The sequence below is a fragment of the Simochromis diagramma genome, unplaced genomic scaffold, assembly GCF_900408965.1.
Source record: "Simochromis diagramma unplaced genomic scaffold, fSimDia1.1 OVJJ01000302.1, whole genome shotgun sequence".
In the NCBI taxonomy this organism is placed as follows: Eukaryota; Metazoa; Chordata; class Actinopteri; order Cichliformes; family Cichlidae; genus Simochromis; species Simochromis diagramma.
In genome coordinates this window covers 11,288,254-11,306,445 of record NW_024386792.1, presented here as the reverse complement: position 1 = coordinate 11,306,445, position 18,192 = coordinate 11,288,254, and the positions used below count along the sequence as shown (strand labels likewise).

The window sequence follows — 18,192 nt, the reverse complement described above, 5'->3', positions numbered from 1 at the left end:
AAATGTTAAAATTCCAAAATGGACTATTAATAAACTAATTGTCTTTCAGTTTTAATTTAGCCTGTGGTTACACATATTAAGCATTTTGATGACATCAACTTAGGCTGTGGGAAAATCCATCCTTTCGTAAACAAACAAACAATAAATAAATAAATAAATAAATAAATTCTTTTTTGTTCAGTAACAATAAAAGTAACGATTTGCAGTAATTGCAGCTATAGTTTCGTCCAGGATGTGACTATACCCAGTATGCTAATGTGCATGTAAATTTCCTTGACAAATATATCGGATGAGGATTGGATGATGTGATGAGCCACAGGGATCACACATGGATACACACAAACACACACACACATGGTATAATCACAATTACACAAGCAGTAGGGAAATTATCTGATTTGCCATATGTGGTCTGTCTATCCATGCCAAGTAATACTGGGATGGACAAAAACATCTGGCCTTGTATCAAACCTGCTACCAAACATACACTCATGCACAGATGTACAAACTCACACAAACACACACGAACACACACACCTATAGTAGGGATGTGATATCTGGAATAGTGGTCTATGAAACACAAACAGCTATATATAACATATAATATATACAATTAGCTTTAGCAATGAAGCAATGAATCACAATGTACAATAAATTACAGCAACAGTTTATAAAAAAAGCAATTTTATTATATTTTTTACACCTTACATACTTTGGAGGTTTGTTGTCATGTGCATCTTGAAGAACTTCAAGTAATCTCAGAGTAGCTAAATGTTAATGAGATCAGGGCTCTGTTGAGTCCATGGCATCTACTGCAGATCTGTTTGTTCTGCTTTCATGACTCTGGCTGTTTGTTTGGTTTGATTTCATCAGAATAAACCAAATTAAATTCAGACTCCTCAATGTACACAAATCCAAACATATAAAGGTCACAAACCTCTGCACAATATTATATACGTGCGTGTGTGTGTGTGTGTGTGTGGCTGTGTCTGCACTAGTGCAGAGTGTGAAAGCACTCACTGTCAGCATCAGCGAGGAAGAGGAAGCTGAGGAGGAGCAGGCCTGGACAGGAGTGCATCATGGGATATGTCGACACATGCATGCTGTATCAGCCGTGAGCTCACTGCCTCACTGTACAACAGGACAATAGAAACAGGCTCTCACAACCTAGGGAGGGAATCAGGGAGTCAGAGAAAGAAAGAAAAGGAAACACAGTTATTAGTCCACTTTTTAGAGAATTTCAGACATTATATCAACTGTGGCTACACACACACACGCACACACACACACACATGGGCACACACAGACTTGAAGTGTGTGAGTTCCCTCTGGGCCTCACACTCCAGTTATGCAGCTGCCTCTCCCCTTCTCGCTTCATTAAGACCATACACTCATTGCCAGAGGTGTGTTTTGATGTGTGTGCACTTGTGTGTGTGTTTGAGAGCGAGAGAGTTGACTAAGTAGCTGATGAATTTCAACTTATGGCAAACATTTGGCATTAAAAAAATCAGCAACTTCTGAAGTTCAGTTATGCTTTTCTTTTTTTTCTTTCTTTTTTTCAAATCTCCCAAGCAAGCAATGGTCTGCTTTATTTTTTTGCCCATTATATAATCTACAAAGCTTTTAAGTACTACAAAGTACTTCAGTAATGGATTTCTTCCAAATGTGCGTCATATCGTCATGATTTCAAATTGATAAAAAAGGAATGACTGGCTTTAAGATGGAGGGGTGGAAGGCTAGAGCAAGGGATTGATGGATGATGGGCAGATTAAAGTGGGAGGAGACTGACTAGTTTTATCTGCTGGCTATGTTGCACAGTGTTGGATCAACATACAGCTCAATGTCTCTATCCCTTCATCTTAAGCCTCCTTCCTTCCTTACACTCTGTCAGGTCCTTTCCTGCTTTTAAAGTCTTTACTCTCCAAAACGTTCCCTCGTCACTTCCTCATATCCTTTCACTTTAACTTACGTTCCTTCCCTTTTCCTGTCATTTGTTGTTACTCTCTCCATTGCATCATTCTTTCTCCTTTCCATCAGTCGATTTTTTTTTGTATTATTCCTAACTCTCTGTCCCTCTAACTGTCTGTCTGTCTTTGTGCCATCTGCAGTGCCTGGTGTGAGTGTTTGGCATTAGAAGAGACAGGCGTCAGTCTGTGTGTCAGAAATCTCACAGCTCAAATCACATGACACAATGAGACATGACAGATCACTGCTGCTGTCCAGAAGCTGACAGTGTTGAATGAGAGACACTGAAAGTGAGCAGAGGCAGGAGAGGGATGCGTCTGGGCCTATGCTGTAACGCGGGTTCATGCTCATGCTGCTTTACGTGAATTCCTGTGTTCGCTAACTCTGACTGCAAGTACCTGTAACTGAACTGTTTCTGTGTGTGCATCTACATATGCATCTGTGCGTGCCTGCAGCTGTGTCACTGAGAGGGTATGTGCATGTGTTTGTGTGCCTTCCAAAACTGGACAGATTCATCAGCGACGGCAGCAGTCTTAATCCCCTCCACTCGTGAACAAGCCATCTGATTAAAAAAAGACAAGGGGGGTGGGGTGGAGGAACACTGGAACCCAGAGCTCTTTGCATCCCTGCAGCTAAGGCAGCAAACAACTAAAACCCTCGCTGGATTTTCCACTTGGTTTGGTTTGGAACAATTGCTTTGGGATAACCTAGATCTCTCCCTGCACAAATTAAGTCCTGCACTGATTTACACTACTCTAGTACAGTATGGCCAGGCACAATACTTATTGTGTTTCTTGAGGATCTACCCAAAAGAAAAACACGTTTTTTTGTGTGTGTTCTTACTAACTAATTCACAAGTTATTTTGTTATTAGCTGTAAAAACTGCTCTCAATTACACAAACTCTACTTATTGTACTAACTACAGGGTGACTGCTATTGTCATTCTAAATGCATACTCATAACAGACAGAGCATTCTTCACAGAGCATTCATATGCACATTTGTGTAATTAAGTCTAATTTGCAGAAAATTCAATATTGGTAAGAATGGGTCTTTTTTTTTATATGTGTGTGTGTGTGTGCTGTGTATGCCCACTAATCACTGCAGCTTATTCGCTGTCACTGGAAAAGCCTGCATTATTTAGTAACTCACTTCACAGCGTGTCACGTTAATTAAAGAGCTAACTCGGGGTGGTTTAGGGGGTGGCAGTGATGGAGGTAGTGATAAATAAAAACATACGAGAAAAGGTGTGTGGAGAGAGGAGAAATATAATAACGTGTAATGGAAAAAAGACAAAAAGAAGCCCAAAATACAAACTTACACACACACACACACAAACACAAACGGACAATCACACACACACAGCCAGGTAGTCACCAGATTGTCATCTGCTGGCTGTTGTTGCTAGTATTACTGACGGCCTAACAGAAAGCCTCCCTCTATGCCCGAGCTTCTGCTGCTGCTGTAGATCACAGTCGGCCCTAAGCCATTCACTTACATTAGTCCCTATCACTCAATTATACACTGTCTGTCTGCCTGGGCCTGCAGCTATCTGTTACACTTATCGCTGGAATAGCTTCTGACAGAACAAAGACTGACTGAAGAGTGGGAGACCGGCTTATGCTTCTACGTCCGGGACAGACAGACGGACGTAGAAAAGTGAACAGGATTAGAAAATATGTCCGGAGCCTTGTTTCAGTAATAATAATAATAATAATAATAATAATAATAATCAAGAAAACATAGAAAAAACAAGGTTAAATTCATTTAAGTGCTATTTATAGTATTTATTTTAATCTATTGCATTCTTCCAGTTGTTACAGTCAATTTAGAACAGAAACAATTCATTAAGAGATCAAAAGTTGAGAGTTGAGGAAGTGCAAGTCAAAAGGAAAAAAAAACAAATTAAAAGAAAGTGAAAATCTGATCCAAAAACGGAAAGAAAAGGAAAAGAAAGTGTGGGCGGATGATGAGAGAGAGGAGGGGAGACTACAAAGCGAGAGCCTAGTACAGCTGGAAGGGATGTTGAGAAAGATAGAGACAAAGACAAAAGACAGATCCTAAAAAGCATAGCTTAAGGCAAACCGTGTGCCATGGAAGAGAACACTGAGAATCCTAATTTGATTTGATATTCCAAAAGCTGAGCCACCAAATGCAATTAGACATACTAATTAACTTATTCTATTTGCCCCGTTGAAATGGTGGCAGACTGACAGAAATGTCAATGAAGAGACAATTTGTGTTTGTTGCATCATAGCGCCGCACGAGAAAAAACAAGATAAGCTAAGTGCAACAACAAGGTTTTTGTTGCACTCCTCAGCAGCGAGCTCAAGTTTTCTCAAAGACCATATTTTGATTATCTCGGGCCGCTTTCACACATGCAGCAAGTTTTATGGATCAGCTCATACGAACTCTGGAGTGAAAGCTGTCAGCTCATCTCTGGTGCTGTTATTTTATGAAGAAAGTCATCTTACAAATGACCTGTATGAGATCATTTAGTAACCACGGTAACACCTGGTGGTTCCTTGAAAGCACTCGTGTGGCAAAACTGGCTTTTTTTCTTCTTCTCAAGATGACTAACTTAATTCCTAAAGGACTTCAATTCTCAGCTTTTCCTCCTTCTCGGTGTAGGTGGTTTTGACGGCAACATGTCGTTTGATTATTTAACAGCTCCTTAAACTAATACCACGGCTTAACGGCGAAGTTGAAGATGCTGCCTTGTCACTAACACACGATCTGAAAGCACTCACTGACATAACGGATAGATAACAAGCAGTATAAGATAAGAAAAAGAAGAAAAAGGAGCAAATTGTCAAACTGTCTCCTAGCACAACAAAGAAAACACAGCTGGATATGGCTTGAAGGGAGAGTGTTTGTTTGATGTATATGACTACTGAGCATGTGCGTGCACATAAACTCATACACATGCTGATTACCAGTTATCCGTCATCTCCCCAAGTGTACACAAACAAACTCAAACAGACTCCAGAAGTAAGCCCTCAGCATTTTTTTTAAGAGAAATTATGATCTTTAAAGGCACAAAACTTAACGTTGCGCTGGCACATTTTAATTGCCTCTGCAGAGGATAACTCACCCACCTTTGAGCGTTCAAGAGCAGCCGCTGTATGCAGGTAGATACATAATATGCCCGTGTGTTATTATTTGTCAGTGTGAGAAAAACACAAGACAAGAGACACAGAGAAAGTGCTCTGCCGAGCCACCTCGCTGGCCTTTTCAAAAGTGACTCAGAGGGTGGTATCGTGTGGGCGCTGAGACGCACATAAACTGTATACATCAGCTGCATATCCCAAAGATTCAAATGTTTATATTCAATTATTGTTTTTCATTACTGATGACATTTTCAAAAAATTAAGGCCATCTGTGCCTCAACTTTTTTCAATGTTTTCCACATTAGCCATGCATGACAGATCAAAAACCACATACATTTGTGAACTTGCTGCACCTCTTGCACCAACATTTTAAGCCTGTAAATCCAAATTGGAGCAATACACTTGAAACTTGACTGCTGCGTGACTTATTGACCTCACCAAGTACAATGACAGAGAAGTGAAGAGCAATAGATTTTAGATGATGAATTGAAATCACATGTATTTGTGATATTAATCTCCACATTTTCAAAATAAGCAAGCTTTACATCTCCATTTGTTTAAGAGGACATATGATTTACTTACTCTTAAAGATAAAAAGAGACGCCCCAATTTCCTCAGTTCACACCATAACACACGTCAAGCACTTTAATGTGAGTGCAATGTGGAACAGTGAGCTGCTGCACATATAGCTATATATAGCTATGAGAACAAATGACCAAATACCAGTTTTCACTGGGAAATGGAGCCCCCCAAAACTCTGAAAAGTCATTTGAGCTGGCTTTCAGGACACTGGCAGCAACAAGAAATCAATAAGACAAACTGAGAGGGGAGGAAGAGAAAATGTGATTGATTGAGATGAGGATTTAGGCTATCTGGCTGTACTCAACTTATCACTTCCCCCGGTTCACCAAACACTCTGTCCACCTCCCCTCACGACATGCCTCTTATCCTTTCTTTCTGCCTCCCTTTATATCTTTCTTCAGCCTGGCTGCTTCTCTCTCTGCCTCCCCTTTTCATCTTTTCTCTCTCCCTTCGCTACCCCGAACTTTCATCCAATCCCAAACTCTCAAGCAAACTATCATTTTCTTTTTTGCCTTTGTAAGATGGTTTCACCAACATCTTACCTCTCTTAAGGAGCACTGCAATGTCAATCAAGTGTCTTATCAGGTGGGCGAGAGGGGATTTTGGATTTTCTTGAATAAAAATAAGAGCAAATTTCATACTCAAAGAGACAAAGAGTACCTATTTCAGATTGCGAGACGGGCTTCTATTTCATTTCAGAACACATTTTTATTTTAATTTGCAGACATTACCCTTTTTTCCTTCCTCCTCAGTTCTGTTTCCTTGATGTTAGAATAAAAGCTTTTGAGTTGGTTCTCCCTTTTCAGCAGCTCCTTGCGTGAAAGCAGTCTGTTCTTAACACCTGAAAGATGAAAATCCATACTGCTGCGACATTGCTGAATAATGTGGAGACCTCGAGAACGGCAAACTTCACAAGCCTGACTGGCTCAATACTGTTTAATAGCCATTTATGTATTATTGTAAACACTGTTATCACTGATGTAACAGATGACAACTCAAAGACAACATGGTTGCAATTATTTATTTCAGTCGCTCTGAAGCTGATGAATAGTTTGTTTCTATTTTTTTTTTTTTTTTTTTTGGGCCTCGGCACAATAATACATCCCACTAGCTTCACCGACTGCCTGTGGACTGTTGCCTTCAGGCAGGCGATTTGATTGCTTTAATAGCCGTTAGAGTGCTGAGCCAAAGCGAGTGCTTTTCTGATTGTCAGTCTCACAAAAACTGCAACTATTGCTCTCCACCGCTGACCATTTATGTCACCTCTTTCTGACAGACCAAAATACCCCAGACTGCATACAGTCTATTAGCAGGCAAGATATTGTCATCATTTAGCCAGTGGGTGGTTCCAGTTTTCCCATTATGATTATACATTTCACCAAATAACAGGGAAGAAAAATAGGGGGGAAACTGTGCACTAAGCAGACTGCTGAATATGGCCAGTTCACTGGTTAAGCCAGCTGTGACTAACAGACCCACTCTTGAGTTTCTATTGGACCATCTCTGGCAGCCACCCATGATATCGAGAGAGCAAGAGGGAAAGAGAAGTAGACAGAGAGGAGTGAAGTGAAGTTGAGTGGATTAGCAAGAGGTGGGGGGATGACAACATGTAATTACCTATTTATCCAGCCTTTAGTGGAAGCCTCATCGAAGGCTAATTGAGCGGTGCATTAGTAAGAGGGCTGTAAAGATAGCAGCAGGGAGGGATGGAGGGAGGAACTGGGAAGAAGATGAGAGATGAGCACCAGCTGAGGGCCATGAAGGTTAAAGAGAGGGATTTCAGTGGCACACAAACCAAGAGCTGGAAAGAGACAGAGAAAGTACAGCAATGCGGTTACTTCGCTGTGGTAATTTTATGTCTGTGCCCGTGTAACTGGAGCTCAGATGCCTTATTTTAAGTAGCGGCAACACAGTGGAAACATTTTCAGCCATGTTTTACACGTATCCTGTTTTCATTAAATGTCATTTTTTTAAAAAAAGCGCAGCAGGAGCTGTAAAAAAGAAAAAATCTTGTGATTTAAAATTCACATTAGAGCAGAAACTATAAGCCAACTAACTCATTAATCAACCGAAAGAACTGGCAACGTCCCAGCAATGTAGCAACTTACCAGGACACTGCACCACCGTCACCTCGGTTATAGTGTAAACTGCACACACCATCTCTGAATTACACCACTTCTCATTTTCTCAATCAAGTCTGGTAAACAACAACAAAATTGTGCCGCAGTGTACTGGACAGTGATAAATCTGCAATGAGCCTCAGAAACAGTAGAAACAGCACTCGTGTACAGTACTTCAAAATCTAGTTATGTCATATTTTTCGTATTCTCGTGCTTCCAAGTGTGCTTCCTCCGGCGGCATTCACTGTACAGCGGAAAGCCTTTATCGCTGGAGGTAAAGTGTCACATCAGAGGCAGTCATCTCTGTAATGTGTTTTAGTATATGGATGGACGGAGAGAGGATAGATCTATGGATCGATGGGCCCGCAGTATGGTTATGGTGTGGCTGCTGCTGCAGCCCTGTGACATGCTACACATCTCTAGCAGAACTGGATACACATCAGGGGGAACATGAGCGCTAACACAGGCACACATCCACAAACACACATACAAATATCTATCTAGCTGCCAGGGTGACCTCTAAAAGCAGGAATATGGCAGTAATAATTTACAGCCCTTTGAACGGCTCTCACATCAAATAAAATATGGATTTCCTCCAGAAGCGGGCTAACCCTTATGTAACTGGACCTGTTATCTACAGCTATAACCTATCTCCCAAATCCTCTTCTTTTATATACTATCTAACCTGGGTGCTCAATAGGTTCATCAACCCGAGAGCTCACTCAGCGCAGTCCTTTGCATTCTGCTCACTTTCCCTGAGAGTCCACTGAATGCACTTACAGTACCTGTGGTCTCAAAACATGCAACCATTCACAGAAACAGCCACTCACATGTCCAGTGGTGCTCAACAACTGAGCGAACCTCCTGTTTTCTTTTGACACTGAGGAGGACGAGAAGGAGGAGGAGGCGGCAGTGGAACCACGCAGCAGCTCATAAACTCTACTTCACACATTCACTGAATTCCACGGTGCACCACAAGTCAAGAGATGGCCTTCCTATTGTGAGAGAAAACCACTTTCTTCGTCAATGAGAGGAGTGACTGCTGACTAGATAAAAGCGAGCTCCATTTGAATGTAAAAAGTCATGCTTTTTCCACGCTTCCCTCCGGCTGATTTCATGCAAAGTGGGCAAATTAAATCAATCTAATCTCTCCTTTTCAACTATTCATCTGTACAAGCTCAGGGAAAACTTTGAAGAAGGCTGAAACCTACTGATTACTGGAAAAACACAGACACACAAATATTCCTAGCAACAACGAAACAGAGACAAAGGGGATTTTAAAAAGTCGTAAAGAGTAACTACCCTCAAGGTCAAAGGGAGTCCAAAAATACATTTCTAGATCAATCTTCTCCAATGTCATGTTACAATGTCTGAACGAGAAGGATGGGGTTACCAAAGCTTTTTTCCTCAGATTGATTTTGGCCAGCAGAGTAGTGGGAGTACATGGGTACGACTCAAAATAACATGCAGGGAAAAGCAACGATGTGAACACCATGCGTGGATTTTTAAATGTGTTTTTTTAGCACGTGGCAGCATCTTGAAGGATTCTTTCCAACTATATAATCAACCATAACTATTATAATTAGGAAGGAAACATGTGCCAGAATCTTGATTATGTCTTGCATATGCTGCTGCCAATTTAAAGAAGGTAAAGAAGAGCAGAAAGACCAAGTTGTACACATGCAAAATTGCTTAATGAGGTGTATGTATAAACTGAGAAATAAGAAATAGCTTTGCTTCGAGCTGTGACACATGCAACATCACACACTTGTCACATGTGCCAGTTCCATTGGTTTTCTGCAGGAAAATTCAAACATGCTGGGTAACTTTCCACAACACAAGCTGCTGAGACTACAGTTTACACAAAACCTCATATTTTCCATTGGTGGTTACTTTATATGGATATGAAGTTACATAGTTTGAAAGGACAGAGGTCTGACAAATGGAGAGATGGGAGAGCAAAAAAAGACAGGAGAAAGAAGATCTGATCGCTGCGAGTTAAAAAGAAAGACAGGAGAGCGAGACAGAGAGAGAGAGAGAGCCTGGCTATATATCCTTTGGCTCAATAATTAAGAGTGGGGACAATAAATATGTAATGGGGACTTTTTCCACCAAGTGCGGCTGCCTCTCCTTCTTGGAGATGGGACCGCGGGGAGACAAGCCTGGGAAGAGCAACTAAGCACATTGGCCATTAAAAATGGATGCAAGGAACCCTGACTGGCCCTGTCGACCAACCACCCTGAATGTTGTGATGGGAGTTGCCGTGGTTACAGGGTTCCCAAATGGTCCTTGGTTGTCAGGGTGAATCAAATCAGACATCACAGCACCTCCGCCCTTCGTTGGGCTGCTGCCGCTGGGGGCACCGCAACACAATGATGTCACCAAGGAAGGAAGTTTGGACCTGCAGTGTGTGTGTGTGTGTGTGTGTGTGTGTGTGTGTGTGTGTGTGTGTGTGTGTGTGGTTTGAAGAGCAAGAAATCCAAGAGGCAGAGAGATTAACATGATTTCCCAACCAGCCCTTAAAAAGTTCTGCTTGTTAGTATCAGTGCTCCATTTGTCTCAACTGGATCCAGGGTTTTATATAACAGCAGGCTTGCCTGTTTGAGTTCCTAGAGTAAGATGAATACAGTGGAGTGTTAAACAGATAAGGATCTTATTGCGCCATGACTTCAAAATATGACTTGCGTCCCAGATCTATCAGTGATGCATGTTTATCCAAACTCATTGAGACTTTTCAGAGAAAGAAAAGAATATTTTGTTTTAGAGAGAGCGACAGGAGAGAGGGAGCAGTGGTGGAACTCGGAGACTTTCCTAAAAGAACTAGGAGGTTTGCTTATTGGCTTTCTGGTGGACATTTTGAGAAGATTGAAACCGCCCTCATATCTGACCATTAAATATGAAGTAACATCCAGCGGCCAGTTAGCTTAGCAATACGACTGGATGGAGGGGAAGAAGAAGGAGGGGCCTTAAGGGTGCTGTTAGCTAGATTTTGTTATCTTTCTTCAGAGACAGGTGAACTGTTTACTGTTGTTTTCACCTTTAGCGATAAACTAGCTTATCATGGGAGTCATAGTGAGCAGTAATAAAGTGCTTGAGTGTATTAATTAACATCACCTTTTACATACAGACTGACTGTGTTGTTCCACAAAGCAGGAAATCTGCACCCATGATGCACCCATAAAACAAGCAGCATCACTAAAAAAAAAATCAGTATGATGTAGCATAAGCAAAAATACTCAAGTAAAGGTCCTCAAAACTGTGCACACATCTATACAACACTAGAAAAAGTGTACTTAGATACTTTTAACAATTGTTTTGGAGGCAAAATTAGAAAAGGACATGCAGAGGGTTGGTGTGACAGAGGAGGATGCTGGGGATAAGAATACAGGGAGGAAGATGAGCTGCTGTAGTGACCCCTAATTGGAGCAGCTGAAAAAAGAATAAGATTCTACTGCTTGTATGTGAGAGTGGATAAAAACTGCAAGATGTGAGCTCAAACAAGAGCAAGAATCTATGATGTGTGTGATGCTGTGCACGTATAAATGTGGAGAATATATGCATGTGCTTCCTTCTGTGTGTTTATGTGTGTGTGAGTGTTGGCCTGTGAGGAGAAAAGACCTGTATGGTGGTGTACACTTTATAATGGCTAGTGACAGCAGTGCAGAGGTTGTCTTACAGCAGAGGAGACTAGGCACCATGAAGAGAATACTGCAGGTGCACAGATATGTGACCTGCAGTGCTTTCTCACAGGCATTAACACAGCAATATTCTTGGTTGTTTGGTGATAACGATGAAGGCAGCGATGGAAAATCATGCATGTTGCAATCTTGCAGCTTCAGGCTTGTTAAGTGGACCCTAACACCTCCACATGCTAGGGAAAGATGAATGTGAAAAGCCTGCTGTCTGTCAAGGCATGTCCTAGTTTCTATGAGCCACTGATGCTCAGAATGACATACAACTGGAGAGGATTCAGAAGTCAGGGGTCAGGGAGAAAGCATTTGGCTGAATGAAATGAACACTCACAGAGTAAACATGTACAGTACATACTCTTTACTATAAAAACTGTAAAACAAAACCTTTGCTTGTGATTGCTGGAGACACGCATCACTCGATGAATTAATTGCAGGGTTGGTTTACCTAAAACAGGGCTCATGGGGAATGCTGTTCAAGTGCTGAATCTGAGAGCACAATAATCTGACACTGAGTGCTTTTTTTTATTGCTAGCACTAGTTTTTCAGGGCTAGAGCTGAACGAAAACCCCATATATGTATAATATTTTATGCTGCTGAATGTTGTACCATAAGTTAAGGGAGCAAGCTGTCTGATGTGACGGTTATATAAAGTTGTCGTCAGAAGATGTTGTAGAACCTTCAGCACTGCTTATTAAAAGATTTTGTACACTTTGGTTCCATATGAGCACAAAGCAGGTAGAAGTACATACTTGAGCACATATTGCTCCTTTCACAATGTGGTTATAAACTACACACATCCAATGCATTCAATCTCAACTAACTCTTCTTATTCAAATGTGAACTACAAATCACAAATTGAGGGTACAGAAGTTTTCCAAATATAGACTACTTGGCATTGGACCGACAGCATAATCAAGGTTTATTACAGAATGTTTTGTTTCCATATAAAATCAATGTTGTCCTTAAGATTCAAAGAGGAAGAGCTTCCCTCTAGAACAACGAGCATTCTGCACTGATTTCTGTCTAATGCGCTGGAGGGAAATCACTTTGAAATAGTCACCGATACCAAATTTCTCTACTGCTTAGATTGGTTGTGAAATTTTGAGTCCACACACAGAGCATAGACTGCAAAACTTTAAGGTGTTTTCCTTGAAAGGCTTTTCTTTAGAAGAAATCCTGTTTCTTGTGCACTTGCTTCTTCCACTACAGTCCACCTTCATAAACACCCAGCTCATCTCATCTCCTTCTTTTCACCCTCCTTGAAAACGCTACTGTGAAAAAATGAATCTCATTTAACACAACGCAAACTTGCACTGGATAAACACCAACGTATAGAAAAAAACAACAACAACGCTCATATAATCATAAAGAGGCATAATGATCTAATCTGTCATTTCCTCAAAGGCTGATAGGCTCATACATCAGCACGTGAAAAGTAATTTATCACGGGGCAGCGGCAGATTATGGCAGTGTGCTGATGGATAGGAGCTGTGGATGGAGAGGATGGCTGAGTTGCCCTTGTCGAAGTTATGAAAAGGAGAGGTACGGGCGGAGGGGGGATAGGATGCAACGAGACCTAAATGTGTTCTGAACAGACTCGTTTGTCACGCGTTGCCATCGAGGGACATCACGGCAGTCAACAGCTTCTGCACCTATACAGCAGTAACTGTGTGCGAGAGGGTCATCTAGTGCTCTGCTACATATGTGACACTGTGCAAGTGCACTTAATTACTACACTGACTGATCACTGGGGAATAAATTTTGCCCTTAACAAAGAAAAACACAATGCTTTATGTGATCTGCGAAATGCACGTATGTGCATAAGCATCCATTCAGCGATATGTGTTGTGGAATCCAAAGCATTTGACCCCAATCTCTGTCTCTGCATTATTTATAGTCTGAAGCCAGCTTCCCTTTGTTTGTTTTTCAAAGCTTGTATAAGGAGCTGAAGTGGTGGAAGAAAGTGAGGAAAAGGGAGGTGAGATGACAGTGAAATATTGCAGAAAGCAGCACTTTTCGGGTAAATCTGTTCTCTGAGTAAACACAAGAAATCACATCAAAAATATTCCTGCTAATTGATCACTTTGGACTTTCCTATAGTTTCCCAAAGGGATTTAAACAGTTCAGACCATATAGTTACTGCAGCCTTGCTGCAGAATAGGATTTAGGAGAGTTGTCGTCACAAACTGCACCAATGTACACTTGAAAATCCCTTCTCCCTTTATATCTGACACACACACACACACACGTACAAACACTAGAGTTCCCTTCCCTGGGCCTAGCCGGCAGGGCAACAGTGTGCATCCACAGAGACCTGCTGGGCCAAATCAATAGCAGCCAGCAGCCTTCCACAATGAGCGCCACCATTTTACTGGCTGCCACCCAGGGCAGCAGAGAGGCAGCTAAATCGTCTGTGAGGAGAGTAGAACGGCATAGCTAGGCTGCTTAAAATGAGCACACGTCACAACAGGAAAACAAAACAAAAAAGAAAAGAAAATATCTCTGTGATGCAGTGTGTGTCTGTGCTAGGCAGCCAATTTGAGCAAGCTTAATGTATGCTGCTTGTGCAGATGGAGTTGTGTGCGCATGGGCGGGGAAGCCCATTTGGGGTAAGCAAGCTTATCATAACTCGCTCGCTTGTATGTGAGCATGTGTGAGAATGACAGAGCGCGTTTTGCCCGAGTGAGTTGATGACAATACAGAGGTTTCTAGTTCTAATCAAAGAGGGATGTAGTTTTACAATTGTCTTTTGGATGATCGCTCTCTTTCATATCATCTAGCCAAAAAAGCTTGCCTACAAACACCGCATACCCATGCACACACTTTATCTGTTATTATGTCTCTGTTTTTACACACAAACACACACACTCACCCCTGGCATGGCAGACTGGTTTCTAATCGGTGAATCAGCATATCAGCCAAGAAATGTCAGATTATATTATAATCCCGCGTTTTAGTGCCTTTAACTCCATACACATATATATTTGCGTGTGTGTTTGTGCCATAGTTTTTACACTGGCCTATTATGTCTGCCTTTCTGTGAAAAGGGAGGCAACACAGATGCCGACACAGAGACTCGCACACACTTGGACATGCACACACCCGCTGGGGAGCACAGACAGTCTCAGGCTCAGGCGGTGACAGAGCTGTGCAGGAGGAAGGGGATCAATCTGTGACGTGACTGATTTCTGAACCCGACTCAAGTGTCCCTGTGTTGCTTTAAAAAAACCACACTGCTGAAACAACTGAAGACCAGTTGTGCAATTAACCTATGTGATGATCAGCAGCTGCTTGTAGATATATATAAATTATCTTATCCAATGCTTTGAGAGTTTGAGTATCAACACAAATAGATGGTATTTATGTAGAGAGGTATGTTTCATAGCTTCTTATACACAAATGATTAAGAAAAACTCTGAATAAAACTGCTTCCCCATTCAACTTTGTGCTTTGTTCTATGGTTTGTTTCGTGCCCTTTTATGAACAATCTCAGGACGCTCACATTTCTCAGCATTAGGCTGGATACCTTGGTAAGCAGTCGAAACGCACCTAAAAAAAAAATAAAAAAATAAAAATCACTCCATTGAAAAAAAAAAAAAACGCTCCACAGTTTATTGATGTTCGAGCCGAGACAGCGGCAGAGCCCCGTCTGTAACTCTAGAAGACAACCTTGTTATTTTCAATAAACCTATTACAGGAGCTTTTTATGAACGGCCGCAGTAGGTTAGGTGTCTCTTTGCTTTGGCCGAGAGATTCAGAGTATGCACAGGGAAAATGATGCCAATCTGTACACCAAGGGATGTATTAAATGACCAGTCTAATTTAATATCGAGATATTGAGAAACCTGCTAAGGCACTTCCTGTGTCTAAAGGGCATCCAGGAATGGAGTAGTTGGGGATTGCTGAGTAGGTGGTTTGGGATACATTAGAGAGGAAAGGCAATGATTTCATAGCACATGTTTATAAGAAGAATGATGAGCACAGTATGCAAACCTTTTCTGTTGGTTCAGTGTTGATCTAGATATTTAGAGATAGCATCTCCTAATGTTGATATTGATATTAGTGTTATAGCTACTATATATATTTAAGGTATCACACGGCTAACTTTATGTTATCCAATAGACATTACATTTTGAAGACTTGTACATATGCTGTGTCATTCAGATAATCCAAGCCGTAACCTCTGAGGCTGAGAACTGACTTGGAAGTGCAAAAAACTGCAGTTCCTCAGGTCTCCACTAGAGGCAGGCTCATAAAGCGAGTCGATTGGCATAGAGTCCCGTATTAAAAACACATATGGCTACTTCTTGGTTTCTTTAATCCAAATATCAAAAATGGGTATTGTCACTGTCTATAATATGCATAATAAAAAAATGCATTCTGAAATAAATGAAACACTTATTGTGAACTAAGTCCATCTGATATGGCAAAATCTTAGGCCATGCCTGCAACATTTGCTCCCTGGTGTCTAAGGTCTTCTAAGGACAAAAAATGCCACGTAATTTCAAATGTTTGGTGCATGTAAAGAGATTATTCATCCCCATCCCCATGCACACACACACACACACACCCAGACTTACACATGCTCCCACACACTCAACGAATCCACAGTCTACAAACCCCGAGTCTTTTAGAACACCAAAGGTGAGTCTTACTGTGGCTGTTACACACAGAAAACCCACACATCACATATCACGCATCATTTAATCCCAGGTGCCTTAGGGAGTCTGAGGGAAATAGCACGGCTGAACGTAATTCCTGAACATGAACAACAAGAAATAGGATTTGTGTTGGACTTTCAGCCCCCCAGAGAGAAGCCGAGAGAAAATGAAAGACAACAGGATGAAGAATGATCATGAGAACAAAAGAAAAAGCTCAACTCAAAAGACCTCTTCTGATTCAATTGGCAAAAACAAACAACGAAGACAATCAAAGTTATTAATTATAAATCAACAGACAAGCAGCGATGAAGGCTAATCCTGGACAGGCAGAAGAATTAGGAGCTAAGAGAGACTAATAGAATTAATGAGCTGTGGGTGATTGGTGGAAACCAATTTTAGGTTCCTAGTTGCGGTTTGGACTTTTGTTTGAGAATGGAGAGGTTGTGAAAGTAGGTAAAGTACTGAAACCCTGTCATTGTGGTTAGAACAACAGACTCCAGAGGACAGAGCAAAGACTACGCCTTCATATTTGTAATGACCTGGATAATTACTCACTGTAGAATGGAATAGTCATCTGTGAGATGTTCGTGTCCAGTGTGGACTTTGCTGCTCTATTTCTGATTTATATAAAACAGCAGTAACGTGTATCGGGTTGACATTAAAAACATATGATGGGAAACATCTGCTTGCAAGGGGAAAAAATGAGAAAAAAGTGTGTGACTTACAGAAAATGTAAAATAGACATAGCCACTGTCACCTCACAAATTGGTTTGTGCCATCCTGAAATCTTGACTTGAGCATTTGTTTTTAAACATGACATGACACTGTAGCCTCATGTGCTGGTAACATGTCAGTACCAATGATAGTCACACCCAAGTTTACCCTACTTTAGTTTTTAGTTTGCTCCAGCCAGATGCGGCGCCTCCTGCTGGCCATTAGAAAGAATGTATGTTTAAGGCAATCCATCGCTGACTTCACTTTTCAGACTCAGGGCCGTGCCCATCTTTTATTTACAATCAGTGGATAAATTCCAAGACAGAGAGGTGCCAACACTGTCTGACTGACAAGTAATCTCTGGGAAAATACCACAGCGGTAATGGATGACTGCCAAAGAAAAATAAAGGAAGAAAGAACAAATGTTTAGATGACAATCAGTCGTCAAAGTTATATATTCAAAAGTGGATCAAGCAGTGGTTGGAAGCCCTGTCTTTGCAGCTATATGTGGTGCAAAAACTCATAGCAGTAATTTCACAGACATCACCTGAGTTTTACCGCTGTGTCAACTGAATAGTGGCTAAAGATAGAATAATGTTCTAATGCAAATGCGTGTCACTCAAGCACTGCTGTGAAGACAATTTCTGAGGAAATCTAAAAATGAATAAATGATTAAATAAATTCATAGCTTTAGAGGACCTAAGGCAAAGAGGGCAATAGGGAAAAAACAGAAGTAGATTCTCTGGCAGCAAAAAAACGAAGTGATGTGGAAGTCCTGCAGCCGTGCCACTAAGCCCCCACTGCAGATTAAACTGTACAGTAGTAAGCAGGGGAGGGAAGGAAAGGGGGGGAGAGACAGATAAAGAGAGAGCCAAAAAAGAGAAAGAACTGTAAAGAGAGAATAAAGCTTTGTGGTCTGGCACCAGTTTGCTATGTTAAACCATCATGCGCACCACAGGGATAGAAGATGAGGAAGAAAGAGCACAACACACACACACACACGGAGGAGACAATAAGTGAAGTAGAGGGCAGGGAAAAGAAGACAGAAAAAATAAATGTGAACCTGAAAAGAGTGCGTAAGAAACACGTAAGTCTTGACTGTGGCCGTTTGGCTCGGATTGTGCGCTCATGTGATTTTGTGTGTGCAAGTGTGGTTGGAAAACAGAATTGTTGTGGTTGTGCCTGGCTCCTTCAGGGTGTCTCCCTGCCTCCCTGGGATTGGTACATGAAGGGGATCTGTAAAGGGACAACCCCAAACACAATCTCTTTCGCTCTCTTTCACACACTCTGAATCTCTCCTTTATTTTTCTTTATTCCATACACTCCATATCTCATACCCCTTTCCTCCT

General features: G+C 41.4%; 1 protein-coding gene across 1 annotated transcript in view; it reads right to left on the bottom strand.

Moving 5' to 3' along the window:
- Positions 1–18,192, bottom strand: part of ptprdb (protein tyrosine phosphatase receptor type Db) — a 155,298-nt gene that overhangs the window by 66,825 nt on the left and 70,281 nt on the right. The window contains 1 exon segment of the mRNA XM_040024437.1: positions 1,021–1,167. Within this exon segment, the coding sequence (XP_039880371.1) occupies positions 1,021–1,102 (82 nt within the window). The 5' untranslated portion in view covers positions 1,103–1,167.